This window comes from Scatophagus argus, chromosome 3 (genome assembly GCF_020382885.2).
Source record: "Scatophagus argus isolate fScaArg1 chromosome 3, fScaArg1.pri, whole genome shotgun sequence".
Lineage (NCBI taxonomy): Eukaryota > Metazoa > Chordata > Actinopteri > Scatophagidae > Scatophagus > Scatophagus argus.
The window spans coordinates 9519258-9541213 of record NC_058495.1 but is presented as its reverse complement, the minus strand read 5'-3'; the positions used below and the strand labels follow the sequence as shown (position 1 = coordinate 9541213).

Genomic DNA, 21956 nt, shown 5'->3' with positions numbered 1-21956 from the left:
AGAATGGAAATCAGCTAAGCAGCAGATGTGAACAAAGTCTACCAAAATGAAGATTATAGACTGATGCTAAGAACAAAAACTGCCTTTCTGAAGCTTCTTATTCAGATTGCCAAGGCTAGTTGGTCAAAAAGATTATGAATCTTTTTTTTTTTTTTTTTTTTTTTTTTTTGCTTGATCGTCTTACAACACAAGACAGAAAGAATTAAACCTGACTCCCTCCGTCCTTTGGGATCAAATGGAAAAAAGATGGTTTTGGAGCAGAAGCTGAAGCGTGGGTTGGAAGAGCAGAGCTCCAAACCTCAGCGACTGTCGACAAGCATGGCTCAGTCTCAGAGGGGGAAGGAGTAGGAGGCAACGAAGAGAGAGAAAGGGGGGACAATCGGGTAGGAGGAGTGAAGCAGGAAATGAGGCACTGGGGAGTTTTGCCAAATCCAGCATTGGTCAGAGAAGACATGGCGGGACTGAGGCTCAAACAAGTTTCTCCTCTTTTAAACATGAAAAAATTACTCGACTTTTTTGTAAACTAAACTTTCTTTTCTTTTCTATTCACACGTGTTAGTTAAACTGTGGCTGATCACAAACAAATTTAACATATGTTAAGTAAGTACAGCTGGGAGGCAAACTAACGTAAATTCTTAAGGAGGGCTTCCCCTGGGGAATGGTGAGCCACCCAGGTCCTGATGCACCTTGTCTCATGATTAGTGGGTCAGTAACCTCCAACCCACATCCTACCACACCATGTGCAGAAAAGATGAATTAACCACCATTAACCATGAATTAAAAAACTTTATTGGTAATAATAGGCTACTTTTGTGGTAATACCCCTAAACCTGGTGCAGTGTGTTCTGTATCTTTTCCTTACTGCACAGTGGGAAACATACAGATTTTTATTTTAAATAAGGACTCAGTATATCTATTCTGAACAGGTCCATCATCACCACCTTAAGGTATCTATACATGCGGACACCAAAAAAGAGCATAGCTGAGAGGTTAACAGAGTGCAAATTACCTGTCTGTGGTTTTAAAATGGTTGCCAAACATGGTCTAAAAACTAGCCTCAGTTTCCATACAGCGTTTGGTGTGTGAAAACTATTTTTTCAAACAATGCACCTGAATTCTTTCAGACTGTATTTGTTAGCTCATTTTACTTTGAAAACTAACATACCTGCTGACCACCAGATTTTTTTCTGACATTCAGAATATGATGAACACACTTAAAGTACACTGGGGGTTAACGGTATTTTGTCTACCCCACGTATGTGCCCGTATTTATGAACATCTCTTGGGGCTTGTAAAAGTTTTAGTGCACCTGTTTTGCAGTGACTCACTGGAAACTCTTGTACATGGTTATTCTATGTTTTTCTACTGTGGTTCCTCAAAACGGCGAGGTCTATTTTGTATCCTCAGAACGCCTCTCATTTCTTTCCTAGAAGTACAAACCGGCCAATTCTCCCGTCAGCTCACTGAGCAGTGATCATCACACTTTTTTTTTTTATTATTATTACTGTTATTAAAACGATCGTCTCAATAGTGGTCACCAAAGACAAAATATAGCACAGACTAGTACCACTTGTAGTTCCAAGAATATATACTATAATAGATGTTTGCTGGGAAAACCGTCTGTTTTTCGTACCACGGTCACAGTGAAACTATATGTGTGACACCTGCACAGCGGTCTGCATGTCAGAAGCCAGGATTTAACGCCTCACAAACCCGTCACAATATGACACAAAGTTTGAGAAAACAAAAAGCCAAGAGGAGAAGGAGAGTAGAAAAACCTGACACACTGAACCAGTAAAACACTAAAACACACTGACACACTCTCAGGCAAGCAGTGGCAGCAACCACAGCACACCAGGAAAAACATATCCAGATGTTCTCCTCATAGGATCACCAACCCCCTCCCACACACGTGCACGCACACACACACACACACACACACTCTCTCTCTCTCTCTTGTGGGCCACACATGGGCTACATATTACAGAGGGTTGCTCTCCAACTTCTCATTGCTCCCCCTTCTTTCTTATGTGCATACACACACATTTACATAGCCGTATTTGTGAGGACCCATTTAGACTTAACGCATACCGTTAAGATCCTAAACATCACAACTTACTCCCTAATGCTGTTCTGATAGGAGTGTGTTGTGTCAGGTAACGGTGGGACATGAAATACAATCCAGGAAGTCTGATCGTAGTAATAGATTACTTTATACCTCTGAAAAGGTATCATGACAATCATACAGCTGGTTCCATTTTTTTGGTCTGGTGCCATCTTGTTGGCACACCCGCTGAGTCAAACGAACTGGCTACATTCCCCTAAAGTGATGTGAGCGCTGAATCAAAAAATTATTTTCATTAAGGATTAATCCGTGTGTAACTTTCTTATTTAATGGCCTACAAAATGCCACAAAATAGTGAAAAATAAACATCACAACCTCCAACATGACTTCTTCAAATATAACCTCAATATATTCAATTTAGAATCATATAAAACAGAGGAAAGCATTAAATCCTCAAAGAATGGTCTACTTAGAAAAAGACTGAAACCACTGATTGATTATCAAAACAGGTAATTCTATGTAAATGAACTAGCTGTTTAGCTGGTTAATAGTTTCATTTCTAAGCTGAACTTAAACTTGATTCTAACTATATTTATAATAAACAAATCTTAATTTTCCACAGCCCTTTGAATGTCTGGCCTAAAGTGAGGACAGGCCAAAATGCAGAAATGCCCTCACTCAAGGTTTAAAACTAAACTTGGTCGCCTAAGAGAAAAACGTACAGGAACACACACACACGCACACACACACACACACACACACACAGTCAAGACTTAGTTATTGAACCCACTCTCTCAGCCCCTCCTCTCCTCCACTAGAGCTCCTGGCAGGCCGTCTGGTTGAGGCCCATAGCAAAGGGAGTCGTTTTCTCTGGCATGAGTGCCTGTGTGTGGTGTGTGTGTGTGTGTGTGTGTGTGTGTCTATGTATGTATGTATGTGTGTCCTCGGGCCCCAGACAGGAAGGAAGAGAGTGGGCCCGGCAGCACAGCTCCAGAATTCCGGTTTTGTTTTTCTTCTTTTTCCATCAGTGCAGTGCCGGGTCTTAAAGAAACAGTCATTAATATTTTTACCTCTTAATGACGCAACACTGTTCTCTGACAGAGACCTCCACAATAAGACTAAGTCTGATGAAGTCTTACTTTAGTATGTAAACATATAACCAGTTTGTCAAACAAAAAGTCAAATGAATGAATAGCTCTTTTCAGGCTAAAATGGATCCCTTCCTCGAGAAAACAGCATGCGTCTAACCGTAGCCTCATTTTCACTGAAGCTTCTAAAAATAAAAAGTACTGATCCAGCATCAGTGGTCAGGTTACGTAAATGACTTCGGGGTGAAACATAAGGATTTTGGACACAAGCAGGGCAGGCGTATTTAACTCTCACCCCCTCATGTTTTTGTGATAATTTGTGACTCAAAAGATGGAAAATAAAGCAATAGATGACACAGCTGACATTAACATCTGCTGAGGACAATAAAGACAGAAAAGTCAGGATTTTTCAGGAACCTGCTCGGCCTCTGTGGACCAATCAGAGCAGGAAACAGTCTCTTTAAAGTAACCGGTGACATCATGGATTTGGCAACGATTATGAAAACAAACACTCGTTCACTCAATAAGCAAACAAAGCTCAGCGTTGTTTAGTCAAGACAGTGATAGTGTAAGAGTGAAAAACATTTATTAAGAAGGTTCAAAATAAGTTATGTTTAGTTTATAAAAGATTCAGACACAGAATATAACGAAATGGGACAAGATGCTTTCAAACTTCAGTAACTACTACTACTACAATCAGTAGTTCTGCACTCACAGAGGAGAAAACCCAACTTAAACTCTAATGCAGCACCATCATACTAACTTAAAGTACAAGAATGTTGTTATTTTACATTGTTTTCATTGTCAACAAACCAATCAGAAGACCAAAACCAGCAACGTATCAGTCCATTCTCAGTACTTCATGTCTTTCCTACCCTGTCTGTGGCTCTCAGCTGTAAGCTCATTTGTTCCAACTGTAATCTCTGTGGAAACACTTCTTTTAAAAGGAAAAATAAGTTCCTCAAATAATTAGAGAATGTGGTTTTTAGGAAAACATTATTTAAACAGAAGAAAATAGTGCCTTTGTTGATGACTGCTTTCAGAATGAATACTCACAGCACAAGTGAGTATTTAAGAATGTACCAATTTAACTTCTCTGCTGCTGGCACAGAGTACACATCTATAGCAGTGCTCCCTTTTCTAAAATGTAAAATCCGTATATGACACTGCGTGGAACTCACTGAAATCATTTCCATGTAAGGAAGCACGAGGCCAAGGATTACAGGGGGAGTAACAACTTGAGTTGGAAGTTTGCGCTGACTGAATGAAAATAACTGACAATGGAAACACACTATTTTTATCACGATACTGACAAAGAAACTGTATTTATTCTGAATCAGTTATGCAATGGCCAATATGAAGTCTGCTTCATAAGGTTAGAACTGGTGCAAATACCAATCCAGCATAGGAAATCTCTCCATCTCTATTTACAGGAGCGAGACAGTGTATGTGTGGATGACGTAATGAAGGAACATTTTTTAATATTATTTGAAAAACAACTGAAGTCAATGGCACAGACGGATATCAGACTTAAGTTAAACAGACAATATTATGATCAATCAATCAGGTCATTGGTGGTTTTTGGTTCTTTCACAGGATTTGTTGATAATCAGAAAAACAAATAATAACACCATACTTCTTCATTAAAAACAGCACCAGCAGTTTAAAATGTATCCGTCTGAGTTTCTTCACATAAGAAGCAACAAAGGCACTGTACTTGTTCTGCAGTAACTGTTGATTTAAAACTCATTTAAACCAAATTTTACTTCTAATGATGGCAGGTGATCAAAAGTGACTTATGTGGACAACCTGACTAGAGTTAGAAATTCAGGTTGACAACAAAAGGTTCCTGTTTTAATGACTTTTCTCTTTCTTCAGTTTAAAAATAACTCAATTCTTGTCCTGGCCTGAGTGGAATTAAAACAGTCACCGTGCCTTTTGTACATTTTGGTTGTATTTCAATGAAAAAGAGCATTTTACTAACGCCATTTTGCACAAGCCTGCACACACGACTAGAGTATAAACGTGCAGTGCATAGGAAAGCACAAAAGTCTCCTGCATGTGTCTACACTTCTGCAATGCACGCACGCACGCACACACACACACACACACTCACAAACAGTGACTAGCTGCGGGTCCTTCGTCAGCAGAAAAGGGACTGCGTTCTCAGCACTGTTGCAGACGAACAACTTTTCTAATATTCAACTCCTTCACTTATCTCTTTGTAAAACAACCAGACACAGTACATCAGCAGTGAGGCTCAGTGTGCATTTAAAGCCAAGTTGGAAGAACGGTCCTTGTACACTCGTTGCTTACTGTGCGAATGTGTCACTGTGTGTGAGATCGCACATTTTAAGTGAGATCTAACAACAATGAGAGAGAAAGCACTGTGTGTATACGTGTTTCTGCCGTCGATGTGACCCCATTTTCCTCACACCTCAGCTCAACCTCTCTCTGATGCCGCCATCTTTAGGCCTCCTCTCGTCTCTGGAGATGTAGTCCAATCTCCATCTGGTTCTCCAAACACTCTTTGAGCTTGTCCTCCGTCAGCGTCAGCCGCTGCTCCAAGATCGAAACCGTCTGGATGGAGGCAGAGAGAGGAGAGGAGCAAGACAAAGAGAGAAAGACGGGGGGAAAGGAAGGAGACGGATAAGAGAGGAACAACATGTTAGGAAGGAGGCTGTACAGCATCAGTCTGACAGTAATGACTATATAATGACTGTGTTTGTGTGTGTTTGAAAGAGGCAGTTTGTGTGTGTTTGAGACAGATGTTGTGCATGCAAGACAATCCGGCTGATTATCGTAAAGAGCCCTGCTGCCTGGGTCTGAAACACCGGTGTTTCTGTGTCTGGCACGAACTCTCTCTTGTTCTCCCCCTCACACGGTTGCATAAACACACTTATGCTTACAGAGAATACAAGAAAGTCACTATCCGAAACAGGATGAGCATGTGTGGGTAGTGAGATCACAGTGCGACATACTTTTCCTCTCAGCATTCTCCAAACAGAGACAGTATTTGTTGTACATTTGCGCTTGTAAATTTGAGCATTGTGGCATCTGAGGCTATTTAATCAGAGGAGCCCACAGGTGTAATTTCCAGGGTGTCGTTGTCTGAATGAACAGATTACTGAAGATGGAGCTGGCTCCTCTATCTTCTTTTGTATCCAAGCTTCAGCAGCCACATTAAAGCAATAACTAGATCAGCCTTTTATATCATCTCAGAAGAATGAATGAGAATTAGAAGATTCACGTCTGAACAAACGTATTCACGCCTTCAGGCATCTAACAAGAACCCGGAAACCCGAGCATGGTACATATTAATGGTACATCTATGGCACATGATACCATAGATAACTTGAAAGCTTTAAAAAAAGACAGGAGGAAATAATACACAAATCATTGTTTTGCTTACATTGTCCATATTCTGGATGATGGATGCACTTCTAGAAAAAACGCTTCAATTTCTTTTTTTCTGTTTACTCATTTATTTTTGGGCCGATTCATTTCCTGTAAGGACCCTATAATTCCTCAACCTGTATTAGTCTATCATCCGTCAGTACCTACTGCAGTTTGTCTGTTTGCATTATTTCTTTTATTTCATTTTAGCCAACATTAAGTGACTGAATTCATCTCTGTACCTTTACATTATGTAAAGCACTTTGGATGTCCTCTGGGTTTTTAAATGTAACTACGGACAGACGTTGGTCTAAAGTGCTGATTGGTATCTCCTTGGGTTTTTGCTCTTTAATCATAATCTAATCATTTCATAAAACTGTAGTTAGAGTGGTACGAATGCAACGAAATCTGTAGGAGGAAAAGCGATAAAGCGAGCAGAAATCTATTATTTAAAAAAAAATTAGCAAAAAGACAACAGGGTCTCGAATGAGTCTGAAACTGAAACACTGAGGTGGTGACAGTTTCCCAGTCTCTGACATAATTATTTACCTGGCTAACATTGCCTGGTGACAAACACAATCCCAGCTAGTAAACAGTTTTGGATAGTTGTGCTTTGCAGTAAAATTTGGCTCAGGGCCACAACATTCATGCAGTAAAAATGTCAGAGAGATGAGACTAGATTTGGACCACTGAGTGACATATATGTCAACATGTCCTGACCTGTAATTTTATGGACCTCCTTGTGCCAGCAGGCGTAATTTTGAAATTGCTAGAAAGCAGCACAAAGATGAGTCATTTCTCAAAATATGATCAGCCGTGTATGCGACTTGGTGCAACAGACAATACTTCATTGGCTGATTAAATGAAAGATATGTGCAATTATTTCTCCAGTATTATTCTCTGTCCTGCATAATCTCTAAAACAAACTGCTTGATGAAAATGTATACTGTATGTCATCCTGCGTACTACTGAATAGTTAACTCAATGGCTGCTTGGTGTCAGCATTAGAACCTTAAAATCCATCATCCATCCATTTTCTACACCACTTATCCGTCAGAGTCGCAGGGGGAGCTGGAGCCTATCCCAGCTGACTACAGACGAGAGGCGGGGTTCACCCTGGACTGGTCGCCAGTCAATCGCAGGGCCAACACACAAAGACAGACAACCATACACTCTTACACCTAGGGGCAATGTAGAGTAGCCAGTTAACCTAATGTGCATGCTTTTGGTATTGTGGGAGGAAGCCGGAGTACCCGGAGAAAACCCACACAGGCACAGGGAGAACATGCAAACTCCACACAGAAGGGCCCAGACCGGGATTCGAACCTGGAACCCTCTTGCTATGAGGCGACAGTGCTAACCACTGCACCACCGTGCCGCCCTGAGCAAGAAACAAGGAGAGTAACAAAAGTGAGTAGGCCACACAACACACTGTTGTTGAGGGTCTGTTTCAAAAACTGGATTTCTTTGGTTATTTATGCTATGAAAAATGTCGAGGTTTTCTGACTTCTGAACAGAACCTCAAAGCTTAGGTTTCACTTCAGCTCTCAATAAATGATTAATAAACTGTATAAACTTAGTTATCAGAGAAATTACTGAAAACCATTTAAACATTAAAGAGCCAAAACGCCGTGTTCAGCATGATCTGCAGGATGCATGAAACCTTCGGGATGTGTGTGATAACTGGTTACTGAGGTCCCGTGTTGACCCCACAGCAGCACACAAACAAATGCAACCAGGTTGGAATAATCGAACACGTGATGATGGGGGAATAGACAAAGACTGTTAAAGCCCCTCAGATAATCTCATAGCCCAACACACATGGCACACACACCAATGTGCTCAGAGATGTGTGGGCGAGTGGTGTTTTCTTGTGGGTCATCAAACTAGATAAGATCTCCTGCTATTTCATGCACCATGGGAGAGAAAGGGTTTGTGTTTCCTTTTTCTCTCCCTCTCTCTGCCTCCGTCTCCATTTTCTAGATCAATACCACCCTGTTTATCTTACCAACCTGATATGGCTACCCAGTCCTCAGCACAGCCAGCTATTAGTGTTTGTGTGCGCGACTCTGCACGTGTCCCCAGGCAGCAGCAACATTATACGAGCATATAGTTTTCATCTGGAGTAGAAACCAAATCTTTATGCTCCTAAAAATAGAGCGAGCTGTTTTTCTTTTCTGTCCAGAACACATTATACTCTCCATCGCCCTGAGCATTACTGGCCTCTGTTACAAAGTCTCACAGCTTTGGTATGACCCACGCTACAATGGGCTGAAAGTCAAAGAAAGACAAACCGGTGTAGCTGAGAGGTGGCAAAGTCGCTTCTTTTCTCTAAATGTCGCTGACTGATGTGCATTATTAAATGTGACCCTATTAAACTTAACAGACTGGTGTCAATGATTTGATAAAATCATTGTGCAACCGGAGAAAAACTAAACAAAAACAAAAAAGAATTACTAGACGTTGTGAACCAATAGTAATGCACCAACACCGTTAGTATCTATGACCAGATTAAAATCCATTGTACTTGGCCATCAGTTAAAAGCTCTTGGGGAATTCTTTCTTATTTTCTTTCAGTGCAGCTCATACAGAAAGTAAATGAACTGTCCAGGGTACAATTTAAGAGAAATGGTTTCAATCTCCAAGTCAACTGCCATACAAACAAACAGTTCTTCAGAATCTCAAATACTGCGGTCAAAACTTCTGCAATTCCTCAAAGGGCAATTTCTTAGCAAACAATTTAGTTCTAGTTTCTGAAAGTCCACAACATACATTTGATCACAGAATTGGTTTTAACTTTTTCTGAGAAAAAGTTGTGAGGAAAGTACAGGAATGTGTTTCTTTCACTTTCACCTAATATTCTCTACAAAGCTCCACTTCCAGTTAGTTCAACAGGAACAAGAATTCAGTGAACTGAACCATATCTACATAAAGTATATCTATTCTGACACACGCGTAAGTTAAACAGAAAAGGCTTTACTGTGGCCAGCTACTCTGGTAGTTTGGGGGAATTACAGAACAGAAAAAAATGTTGTTTCAAATGAACAAGTGTTAATATAAGACGTTCTATAAAATTTTTCCCCCTGTGAGACATATTATATCATAAAATTCACAGAATCCAAAAAGTAAAAAGGTCTATTGAGGAAGAGAGGGTGCTACAGCACTTGAATTAGTGAATGAATTGAGAAAGACAATGATTCTTAATTAAAGAAACTTCATAATTAAAAGTGAGAGTGTGAAAGGAGGGGATAAGCGTGGGTAGAGCAGGCTCAGTGTGAGAGGACATGGAGGAGAGATGGATTATAAGACAGGGGGAGAGGAAACACAGAAGGGGATGGGTGCTGGGGAAGGTGGAGTCGGGGGCACAGACAAGTCAAAAGCAGCCAACACAGCAAACTGTGGCTTTGGATTCAGTCTAATGTTGAATAATTCATTACCTTTCCTCTCAGTCCCCTTGACAGTTAGAGTTACAAAGAGCAGTAATAGTAAAAAGTAATGCTGGGAAAAAGACTTCTAAAGGGTCAGGAATATAGTTCATCAGCCTAACTAACCTCCAGAAGATTGTGTGGGCAGTAAATCGTCATATTAGCCAAAGTCGATCAGAAATTAGACGCAGAGCGTTCAATCATCACTCACGCCTTGCTGTGCATTAAAACAGTATGAATGCATTCTGGTGGTAAACTGTAACAACAATGGGTTGAGCTTGTCTCGGAAAAACTTACAGTGGGCTGCATTTAACCTGCCTTGCATGCATAGTCTGTATTTTAGAGAATTAACTGCCTCATGGGTGACACATTGTTTTCTAATCAAGCACAGATATTTTGATCTATATATAGCAAATCTGACTTTTGGTTTGAGGGGCCTCTGAGTAGTGGAGCTATTGTTGGACCTCACAAACCCTTCGACATAGCTATATCTAAAGTTGCAGTAGTCTGAATAGAATAACAACAAAAAGCAACTATAATTGTCTTAACTCAACTGTGCTCTGCAGACATCAACAAGTTGTTTACAAAACAGACGGTGAGATGCAAGTCGTCGGTCACCCTTTGTTAACGTGTGCATGCGTGTAAAAGCGTGTCTAGGCCTGTTCCAATGTTCTATTAGCAGCATTTCACCAATCTGACAGCTTCACATCCATTTCAACAATCTAGGCAGGAGAAAATAAATCATCCTAAATGCATCCTTCATATGCCTTTAAGGATGCACTACAAAGACTCATCAGTTTATTCCTGAGGTCTAACAAATGTATTAAATACATTTGCTTCTTCATTAACTTTTGAAACTACAACATCCTGAAACCTGCTTTGTTTAAATCCATATTTACTAACTTGCAGTATTCTTCTCTCCTTTTGCTGGGTTGTTGCGTTTCTTCACACATGTCGTGGAGCCATTGGCAGGACTGTGAATTGTGACAAATTAAAAGTAAACTCTCTCTCCTAAAAAAACTGCTAGAGATGTCCATTATTGATTTTATTTGCCTTTTTAGTTTCAGTTTGATAGAATTACCACCTCACGGCTGTATGCAGCCATGCACCAGTCGAGTTGTAGTTTGCTTCCATATTTGTCCAGATGCATAAAAGTAGTAACTGATAGAGAGTTTCATTACATGGTGAAAATGTGGATGTTGTTGCAAAGAAGCTACAAATTTTAAAATATGGATATTTCACACACATTTTCAGCTCGACAGCATAAAAGATCTATTCAATCAGCCCAAGATTTGCATCAACAATTCACTATCTGACCAAATGTGAAATATGGTCACAACCTGCCCTTCTGTTCCTGAGTAATGGTAATGAATGATGGACAGAAAACATTATGATGTCACAGCGAAGTTGACCTTTTGGATAAAATGTCATCAATTTGTTTTGTGAGGTCACAGGTCACAGCAACCTTTGGCCACCAAAATCTAATCAGTGTATGTTTGTGCCAGATTTGAAGAAATTCCCTCAAGTTGTTCCTGAGATTCACAAGATCAGGATGGACAGACAGACAATAAAAACATATGGCTACTGTGGGTGCAAAGGCATAAAAAATATAAGTAAAAAAGCTCATTATAGTACAAGTTCCAATCCACAAAACACATACACACACACACACACACACACACAAACAGAGGCCTAAAAACAGTGACACAGGAGGTCACAGCAAAGCCACATGAGAAGAACAATGCTTTTTTTCACTGGGAGCCTTAAAATGGTCAGAAATGTGCATTTCAATAATATATGCTGAGAAAGAAAACACAGACCACCTTACAATTCACTACCAGTCATCTCAGTCTAGAAAATAAATTATTTTTCCACCATTGAGGGATTAAAACCAAATGACAAAAGAGCTGAAGGATAAAATCAGATGCATATCAGGATTGGGGTACCGTGGGCTTGAAAGGAAAAGGCTGGCACCACCTCCCTGGGAAGGAAGGTTAGCTAGCTGTCTGCAGCTGCCCTGGGCCAATATTAAATGCTCCCACATGCTGGACTGCACAGTGTAAAAGTAGAAAGAAGAAAGAAAGAAAGAGGAGAACGCCACAGAGAAACCTTTGACAGAAACACACACGTACAAGAGGTGTTCCTGCGTCTCTGCCTGGCCGTGAAGCTTTTACGCCTGCCACCAGTGAGTGAGGGAGAGTGCTGCAAGTTTTCCTCAGGCCACGCGTTCACATGCATGCACACACACACACATACACCAAAGCTGCTTGTACTTATTCCACTCCTCCCATATCTCTGTCCTCCCATCCTCTCATTCCCTGTTTTTCCTCTACCTTTTCTTCCTCACCTTCCTCTTAATCTCTCAAGGTGCTCTTGGTTATCTCTCTTCTAACCTCCAATCATTTTCCTTAATTCTTACCATAAATAAATAATCTGTTGCTGTACCAAGGCAAAAAACCAAACAAAAAAAACAATCCTGTTTTATTCCATAAGGAATGAAACTTTAATGTGATCATATTGGGAATGCACTTAAAACTAATGGGTGATTCTTTCCAATATCTGACATGGACAGCTGCACGTGATTCCCAAGGAAAGTCCAAGGAAATGACGGCATTATGGCTTTTAACTGTACACAGAGTGTGTTCATTTGCAGTATCTCAACACTGAAAGAGAAAACAGCAAGGAAGATATGTAAATAAATGAGATCGATCGGTGTTCTGAACACTTTGCAGTGAGGTATGATGCGGAGCTGCCACTGGCTGCAGCCTCAGGAACTGCCAGGAAGCTGGATTGTTTCAATAAAAATCTAAACACTACCAAAAAATGTGCTGCTGTCCGTTCCTCTGAATATCTACAGCACTGACACAAGCGACAAACTCAACAGCGGCAGTCATTTGCTTTAATACTGGTTAGATCAGTCAGTTAGGTTGTCACTGTTTTTGTTTTTGTTTGCTTGTTTGTTTCTTGAGTGCACCAACAGAAGAGCCGTAGATGTTTTTCTGAGGCCACAGCATTCATCACTGATCACATCTTTGAAGATAAATGAGCATAAAAAAAATGTACACAAATTGATGAGAAGCAGTGATTTGGGTCTTAACTGGTTGCTTTTCTTGTCTGTTTTTGTTCAAGCACCTATTTTTAGTCCTGCATGCTCTGGTTTGGTCTGGCTTCAAACTGCGTCTGGCCTTTACCAGCCACAGAAGCACTCACAAGAGTAGAGCTTAACCAAACATAGTCAGCACAGTGCTTTGTGTGTATGTACTGTATGTGTATATCTACTACAATAAAAGAGTTTAGAATCCCTTGTTATATTAATGTTTTTTTTTTCCTTCAATAATGGTTATTTTGACACAGATAAAACAGTATAATTCAATGGTTTACTTACATTTGAAATAGCTATTAAGGAAAAGAATTAAATGATTAAAATGCCCAACATTCACAGAGTTGCATGGCAGGAGAGAATACTGTTCCAACTATTTTTCCCCCCAGATAGCTTTCAGTTTGGAATTTTTCCAGTCCAGAAGAGTATAAGTAATTCTAGACCAGCATTGAACCACAACAATGCTTGTAGTTGGGCTTTTGGAACCCATTTTCCTTTGGGCCCTCTGCAGTTTACACTGAGATTAGATGATTCAAAGGGGTTAAAATATCATTTGTCCATGCAAAGTATGTTCTGGGGATTTTCTGTGAGCTTTCAGCTTTTTATAAATATTATTTTGCAATAAACTTCCAATGTCTTTTACCAATGACTTCAGATTTCTTATGTTCTTATTTAGCTGTTGCTCAGAAGTATCTTTGTCTCTTTCTGCCTTTTCAAATGTGATACCAGTTAAGCCACTGTACAGCATTTTTGTTAGCATAACATAACAAAAAATAAAATTTCCTCCTGAAGAGGACTTTCAAGAGGCTAAAAGCATGAATGACCACTCAAAAATCTAGTAATCACAGAAATGAAGAATGAAGCTTTTGTGGCAAACATGTAAATCTCACACTGTTACCAGCTGGACAAACTTAAATGGTGTGGGAAACAATAAGACAAAACAAATAACTTGTGAAGAAAGCTGATTGGACAATAATACATCAGTAACCAAGGCAACCTATGGGCCTCATTTTCTCACTTTCTCTATCACTCTGATTTGTGTCATAAATAAATGAATGCATGAATGTTCAAATGGTGTTATAGTTAGCAGTTAGCTGCTACTTTAGTGTACATGTGTACGAAGGTGTGTGAATGATGCATATTAGAGGGTCAGTTCACGGATATCACAAGGGCGGATTTTCACAGTTACTTACACTTTACAGTTACATTTTTTTCCCTGCAGAATGAAATTTCATTTGCAGTTTTCATTTGCAGAGTCAGTGTGTCGGTCTAATGTAGTACCAAGCAGCTTGGACGAGTTTGTTCTTTTTTTAATACTTTTTTTTTGCCTGAGTTGCTCAAATCATCTCCGGCCTGCAGGGTGAGCAGTAAGGGAAGCTTTTGTTCTGAACAGTGTGCGTAGGTGGCACAGCCAAAGTACAATGCATGCTGTTTGTCATGAAAGATGAACACACATTCTGCTTACCTGAGTGAGAATATCCAGTTGACCTATTATGTGTTCCAGGGTGCTGGCTAGACCAGGGGGGACGCCTCCATCTGAGGACTGTGCTTGGACCTGTGGTAGGCCTTGGGTCTGTGTTTGATGAGTGGAGGAGGAGCTGGTGCTGGGGTTTCTGTAGGTGTGGGAATGAGTCGCTCTGCTGCGGATGCCACTGCGACTGCCATTCTGAGTGTGGGCTGCAGTGTGGGAGTCCTGTCCATTAAAATGTTCTGATGGTTCAGAGGCCTAAAAACAATGAGGAAGGACGATGAGTAGCTGTTATAATCTGAGCTGGTGCTTCAAACACAATATGGTAGATATGTGAGAACTTCCCAGTTGCAGAGTGGTGTCATTAACATACTGTACAGTCGTGCACGCTACATAGATACGACAACTGTCTTGTACTCACTAGTGTACCATCGAAAAAGAAACAGCCAAAACAATTGCACAGGATTGAAGATGAATGAATTAGATCACAAACTGACTTTCTGAAGTGTCTTCACACCAGGAATAGTAATGGTCCCTTGTAGCAACAGCAGTAGTTAATATTAGATCTCCTGAGACTTACTCAGCCCATAAAATAAATGCATCATCCAAAATCTTTCTTCATCATTGGTATGAGCAACATATGTCACTACATGTCTGTCAGGCACTTTTTATGGGCTGAGTGTGTGGCCAACACCACAAACATTTGTGATTCAAATGTTTTTCTGACTACAGTGATGTTCATCTTGCAGTCATCACCAACTCCTGCTCTACACTTCCGTACACACTGTGTGCAAATCTCTTTCCTTTTCATTCATTTTGCTATTGGAATCTATTCCGTTCACAAGGCATCTGTGGTATCTCTGTCCATCCCGGAAGAGAGATCCTTTCTCTGCTGCTCTTCTTCATGTTTATTCCACTTTTTTTCCCAGTTAAAAATATAATATGTAGTGTCATATGCAGCCAAGAAAAAGTTGACAAAACATTATAAATACATTATAGATGGCCAAAGACATGCATTTCACCAAGCTATTGTGCATTTTTCCAATTTTATCATTATAATAATAGCAAAATTACAATGGAAAATTATAAAACTGAATGATGGGAGCACATTTGAGTGGCTGTCCCAGGTTCATAAAGGGCAATTTTTGATATTCTTTCCATCAACTAATTGATTAACTGACTTTCACACTATAATAAATCCTCACTTTTCTTTTTCCTTTCTATTCTACTTTTATTCATCACTGAAGATAACTATACATTCTATATGCTAAGTATAGAATATAACACAGTAAGTGTAACTTCAAATGAGAAAACAATTCATAATGACACAGTTGAATTAACTCTGTTTCGATAAAGGAGCTTCTTACAAAGCCGTCTACTATGTGACTAAAAACTGTGCAGACATCTACAGGTTTCTTCATATTTCGGTCTGTCCCTGAAGATCTGTCTGGTTGTGAAAAAAGGTGTGTGTGTGTGTGTGTGTGTGTGTGTGTCCCAGGACAACATCTCTGCCCCATCTCAGTGAAGCAGACAACTGTTTTACTCATCACCACGCAACAGGAAATCTATTCACACGCAGCTTAACGTGCTCAAGATTGCAGTGTCAGACTGTGCTGTTCCTAAATGAAGCCAAATGAGCAGGGCTGTCAGCTGCCACCTGGCCCCACGCATTTGCCACAGACAGGGGTAATACATATTGCCACAGCAAAATGAGCAGTAATTCCCTGCAGTCATGTACAATGGGCTATGAGACGGTCCTTGATAAGATTCATCCGTTCACCCTGTGTCATTTCTGACAAAGTAAAACAATAATCACAGCAGACATTTCACTAAATGCAAAGTTCCTTGACTAAAAAGATATCAACATGACAAATGCTTAAAAGTAGAAAAGGGAGGCATTCTGATGTTGGGTAAAAAAGACAAATAAGGCAATATAAAAAAGTTGGGTTGCTACCTCTGCAAGAAAAGTTTAATATGAGAAAAGGAGATCATGCAACTCCAGAATCAATTACAGGTTGAGGAAGAAAATGGGAGAAGAGTAATGAACTCTGCTTTTCAGCTTTATCTTGTAGTAGCTTCGGCATTCAACGTAATCCCAACAGATTACATGGGTCATACCTAGACTGGGCAATGGATATGTTGTGTTTAATAGAGAGGAAAGAAACTGTCCAATCTCACGTCATATGTTGTTGTTGCTGAAAATCAAAAGGTGGCATCATACACATCTGTATTCATACCTGTAACTGTGTAGCAGTGTCACAGCTTTCAAGCTAAAATGGTTACAGTTTAGCTATGCGGCAAGTGAACAAAGAGGAGTATCTTTATATGAAAACTATACAGGCAATATAACAAGTGGATTAATTAGACATGCTGAATTAGAGCAGTAGGGTCAGTGGAAATTACCTTAATGCCACTGCACACAGTGATAACCTGAGGTCAGAACAATAAAAACAGTTGTATACTCCCGTACGAGAAGGATGTTAAACTAGTAAGACATGCTGGAAACAATAGAACAGGTCTGCTGAGCCTACAAGCTCCACCAAGACTGGATTAATTCCTGAGAGTACGACTTACAGCTTCGTATTAGACCAGCTGCTTAAACACGCAGCAAGTAAGCACAGGTCCTCACATCAACACACACATGCTCATACAGAAAAGCAGAGTCAAACATGGATGCGTGCACACAGACACACACACACAAACAGATAGACAGTCATATACACTGGGATTTTTATTTATCTTTTTGCTGAAATCTGAAGCTGAGTAAGGGAGTTGAACCATGCATGGAAATGGTGCTGCTAAAAACAGTTATGTTAAGTTATGTTATATTTTTTCTGAAAAAAAAAGGGTTTTTTTCTAATCTTTTGTAGTCATTATGAAGTTGACCCAAAAAAAAAGACCAAATAACTTGCAAGAAAGTTGTATATCACTGTTTCCAAACCAGACCAATTATGATTGAGATGTTTGTCTTTCAGTTTAGTCATTAAGCAGTAAATTGGTTTCTACAGCGTGTAACTGTGGGCTTTGTTAACCTTATAACATACTATCCTTTGCAATGTGACATGTGTATATAGCAAGGTCAATGTTAAAACAATATATTCCGTACCAGCCATATGTGGTGAAAAGGGAAAACCTGATACGCACAAGTGTAGACATACAGGCGCACACACAGCACACACAGTAACCACCCTCCTAATGAATCACCTGAAGTGGAAAAACCAACAATGGAAAATTTCCTGAGGCCTAAATTAAACTCTCAGTCTGACACAGCGAGCCATCAATACATCCTGCAAGCTGCATACAAAACCATTCATCACGCTATACACGCACACGGTCACCCACTGAGTACGTCACCCACCAGAAATTATGTAAGGACAGAGCACAGGTAAGACATGTTTCACATGTGTATCATGCAGGTAAAAACCGGCATATGTCCACCAGCTAAATCCTCAGTTTTTAAGAGTATGACCATCTTCAATTAAGGCAACACTGCTCAGGAGACTTAACTGGAAATATCCCAGAATGCACCACTAAAACTCACTTTACAGGTGTAGCAAGGCGATGTGCTGATGGCTTCAGTGCCACGTTTATTCTTGGACACAAGGGAGGCTTGTTGTATATCTGACCACGCTTGTTGCATTCAGCTGGGTTCTGTGTGTGAACGGTTGCAATGACTGCAATGGTAACAGTAAGAGTTTCCAGCTGAGAGAGAACAGGAGTCCTGCTATTTACTCAACATGTGGATAGCGGACAGACTGGACAACTGGACTTGTCAAACACAGGTGTAACTAGCAACACTAACTGTGGCTACGTTTGAGGTATGTGCACCTGTGCCAGAGCTCTGGTATTATGCATGGTAGCTTACTGGCACAGCTTACTGGCACATATAACAGAGCCATCATTAATGTTGTAGGTTATACCTGTGCTTGACAAGTCAAAATGTCTGCCATTAGAAACGTTTGTCGAGGATAGTGTTAACTGAGAAAATTAAAACACTTACACTTTTACAGGCTTTTTTCTTATTATTTCAATCTTTGACCCTTTGTCCATATAATGTCTTTTGTTCTGGTAGCAAAACATTCTCAGGGTAAAAGAAAAAAAAAAACACACATATTGACTGACATTAGCTAGACAGCTAACTTAACAGTACGCTAAAAGAAGGTTTACTACATAGAACAAGTTCACAACTCTGTGTAGCCCGTTTGTCAGTCTCATACTGCTGCCTCCTTATTGCTGCAACATGTAGGAATGTGCAATATCCTTACCCTCTCTCTTGAATGTTTTAGATTCAAGAGAGCTGTTATTATAGAGAGCCTGTTATTCTTATTTTCTTATTTTTTTTTATCATGGATACATGTCTATTTATTTATTTATGAAACTTATCTTATGGACTCTATTGCACATTTGGAAGTCATTGTTTTTTAACGTGGGTTTCTATTTAAATCACCAGGATCTGGAGTATTTAAGTTTGCTCCGATATATGTATGTGTGTGAACCTTCGAACCTCGATATGACCGGTTTCCTAAAAAAGAGTGACGGTAATGAACCAAGCGCCTTTCTGAAGTGCATTATATTTTCAACTAGAAGTGCTCTGTGAGCTCTGAAGGACACTCTGGGTGTAGTGCTTTTTCTCCAAGTGACCAAATACATTTTGTCCTCAGCTGAAACAACTGAATACAGATGCCGGTGCTCAGAAATGATGCTAGATGAATAATGGCCTCAAACTATGGCAAGTGAAAGTTTAAACTCTCAAATGTTGATTTCACTGGCTATAATGGCACAGGAAATTGCTCTCATGTATCTAATCAATGTGAATTACGTGAGATGGCAAAAACAACAACCAAAAAGCTCTTGTCTATTGCCTGATTAATAGGCAACCTTTATCATAGACAACATTTTGACTTGTCCCAGCAGGAAAATCACAGGTGTTGATTAGTTGGATTCCATTTAGCTGCTTCAGGATCCTAGTGTTGTGTGTACTGGTTCACTGCAACAGTCATTCACTCAGACAGTTAAATAGAACAGAGCCATCATTAATATTATTAGTAAAAGATTCTTAAAATGACATGTAGTTACAGTCTGTTTGTAGTCATTGTTACAGTCGTCATCCTTAGAGTGGACAGGCCTTAGCCCTGGTGTTTTTCCTACCATGTAAAGTCAAAATGTCTGCTATAATAATGCTTTCTGAAGAAGAAAAAAAAAAAACATTGTCAGATGTAATTTACTAGCAGTTTGTCCCAGTTACACAACTGGCAAACTATGTGGCTGTTTGGATCAGATATATGACATATCTGTAACTTCTGAATGTTATTGACAAGCCAAACTTAGTGAACAGCAGTGGAGCCATGATTGTTGGAGCAGCAAACAAAAATGGGTCACGCTGCCCTCTGTTTCAATCACAGCCAGTTTTGTAGGTAGTTTTGAGCCTCAGTTTGAGGCTTACAATTTACCATGCTGAGTTGGTCTACAAAGATACAGCTGAAAAAGACTGCAGTGATTCAATGAAAAAAAAATGCAGATTCATCTGCCAAAAGTCGACTCTTAACTGATGATTTGAATCATTTAGAGGGCGGCCTCTTTAAACTCAACCGTAGGAGACAAATACAATAATTAACAGCAATACGGATCCAGAAGTACAATGTATGTTGCCACCAGCTGTCGCCAATTAACAGGCTTTTAACCAAGTGTTGAAAGATAATGTCTGTGTTTTACTTTAGATTCCAACCAATCACCCAGGCCTTTACTTTACTCCATGCACAGATGTCATAAGTGAAATCTGTTTTTTCCTGCTACTGAAGAAATCTTAATCCGACATGCTTTTTTGTACAGTGCTTAAAAAAAAACAAAACATCAAGAGACTGGAGTATTTTCCAAGGAAAGACAATCCATCGTGCCACAGAAACACAGAACAGTAGCTCTCTCTTTGACTGAACAGGTAAAGCTGGAGGGTGTGTGTACTAATGTAATCATGACCTGTAGACAAATTTTTTCACCAGCTGACATCTCAGTTAATTATAGTTGTGCAAACATTTTATGACAAACTGCTAGTGATGCGTTTTGATGAATGAAGCCTGTGGTGTGACTCAACTCTGACTTATGCTTCTGGACTCGACTATAGCTTAAAAAAAATCAAGGGAGAGTGTTTCTCAATAAACCCTTTTATTAATGCTACTTAGTCAACTCACTCCTGTTTTCCATTTCTCTCTGATTGCCTGTCTCACATTTCTTCTTCCTCCATGTTGTTATCTAACCCCTCTCTCCTTTTATCTGCCTCCTTTTTTAATATTTTTTCCCATTTCTCCAGACCTCCATCTCTTTTAGCTCCCTCTTTTTCAGTGTAAGAAAGATGGACAGGGGACTATTAATGCCTCTCAGCTTTTCTCTTCTCTTTTTCTCATTTCTTCCCATGATTCTGCATCTTAATGTTGTTGTTTTGTCTCCAGCGTGCTAATATTGTCTAGCTGGCTCACGTGCTAACCCTGTTTTTCTTCTGTTCTACCTTTCATTCTCTCTATTCCTCGCTGATGTTTTCCTGCTCCACTGGTGCATTAGGATCTCTATAACTCCACAGCTATCTTGTCTTCCACACTTCCTTATCACAACCCCGCTTTTCCCTCTCTTGCTCACTCTCTGTCGTCCCCGCTGTCAGAACGATACCACATGCCTTTCCATACCGGAATCGACATATATATATAGATATATATACACAAACACACACACAATAACGTTTGGTCTGTTTTAGCAAGCAGCTTATTAGCTCCCGTAAATGAATAAGACAGTTATGAAGGAGATATAAGTTCATACAGCTACTGTAGTATAAGAACCCCCTCCAATTCACATCCTAAAGCTGCACCGAGCAATGCAGTGATGTGTGTGTGTATGTGTGTGTTGAGCTGTGAAGGGATGCCTGCTGTGAGAGTGCAGCTCGTCTGTCTGCACACGTGAGTGGGAGAAAGACCCAGATGTGAAGCTAGAGACAGTAAGGGGGGGGAGGGGGTGGATGGAGGGATTAGGGCGGCTGTGATCAGAGAGAGCTGATCTGCCTGTCAGCAATGGTTGGCACTCACACACATGCACATGCTCACAGACACAGAGACACACACACACACACACACACACATACACATTGATGCATCTATTCTCACACAGGGAAACTGCAGCACATAAAGATTTGCTCAGCTGTGTTGAGCACAGAGAGAGCCTGACTGAACCACACACACTTTCAGTCTTTAGCTGGAGAGACCTCATTTTAAAGCTGGCTTATTGTGTTTAACAAACAGGCCTACATGTTCCCGGTATAGTCCCCATCACTGGCAAATTACCATGGAGCGCCACGTCCAAGTACATTAAAGGATCAGCATATCAAATTAGCTACTTATGAAATCCCTGTGGATTTTATTCTGAGAGGGCAGCA

At 40.1% G+C, this 21956-nt stretch overlaps 1 protein-coding gene across 1 annotated transcript in view; it reads right to left on the bottom strand.

Moving 5' to 3' along the window:
• Window positions 1-3256: 3256 nt before the first annotated feature.
• poc1a (POC1 centriolar protein A) overlaps window positions 3257-21956 on the bottom strand; it is a 35478-nt gene continuing 16778 nt past the window's right edge. The window contains exons 10-11 of the mRNA XM_046383291.1: window positions 14540-14800; window positions 3257-5733 (exon numbers count right to left, since the gene is read on the bottom strand). Coding sequence (XP_046239247.1) covers window positions 5623-5733; window positions 14540-14800 — 372 coding nt within the window. The 3' untranslated portion in view covers window positions 3257-5622. The remainder of the gene's footprint in view (window positions 5734-14539; window positions 14801-21956) is intronic.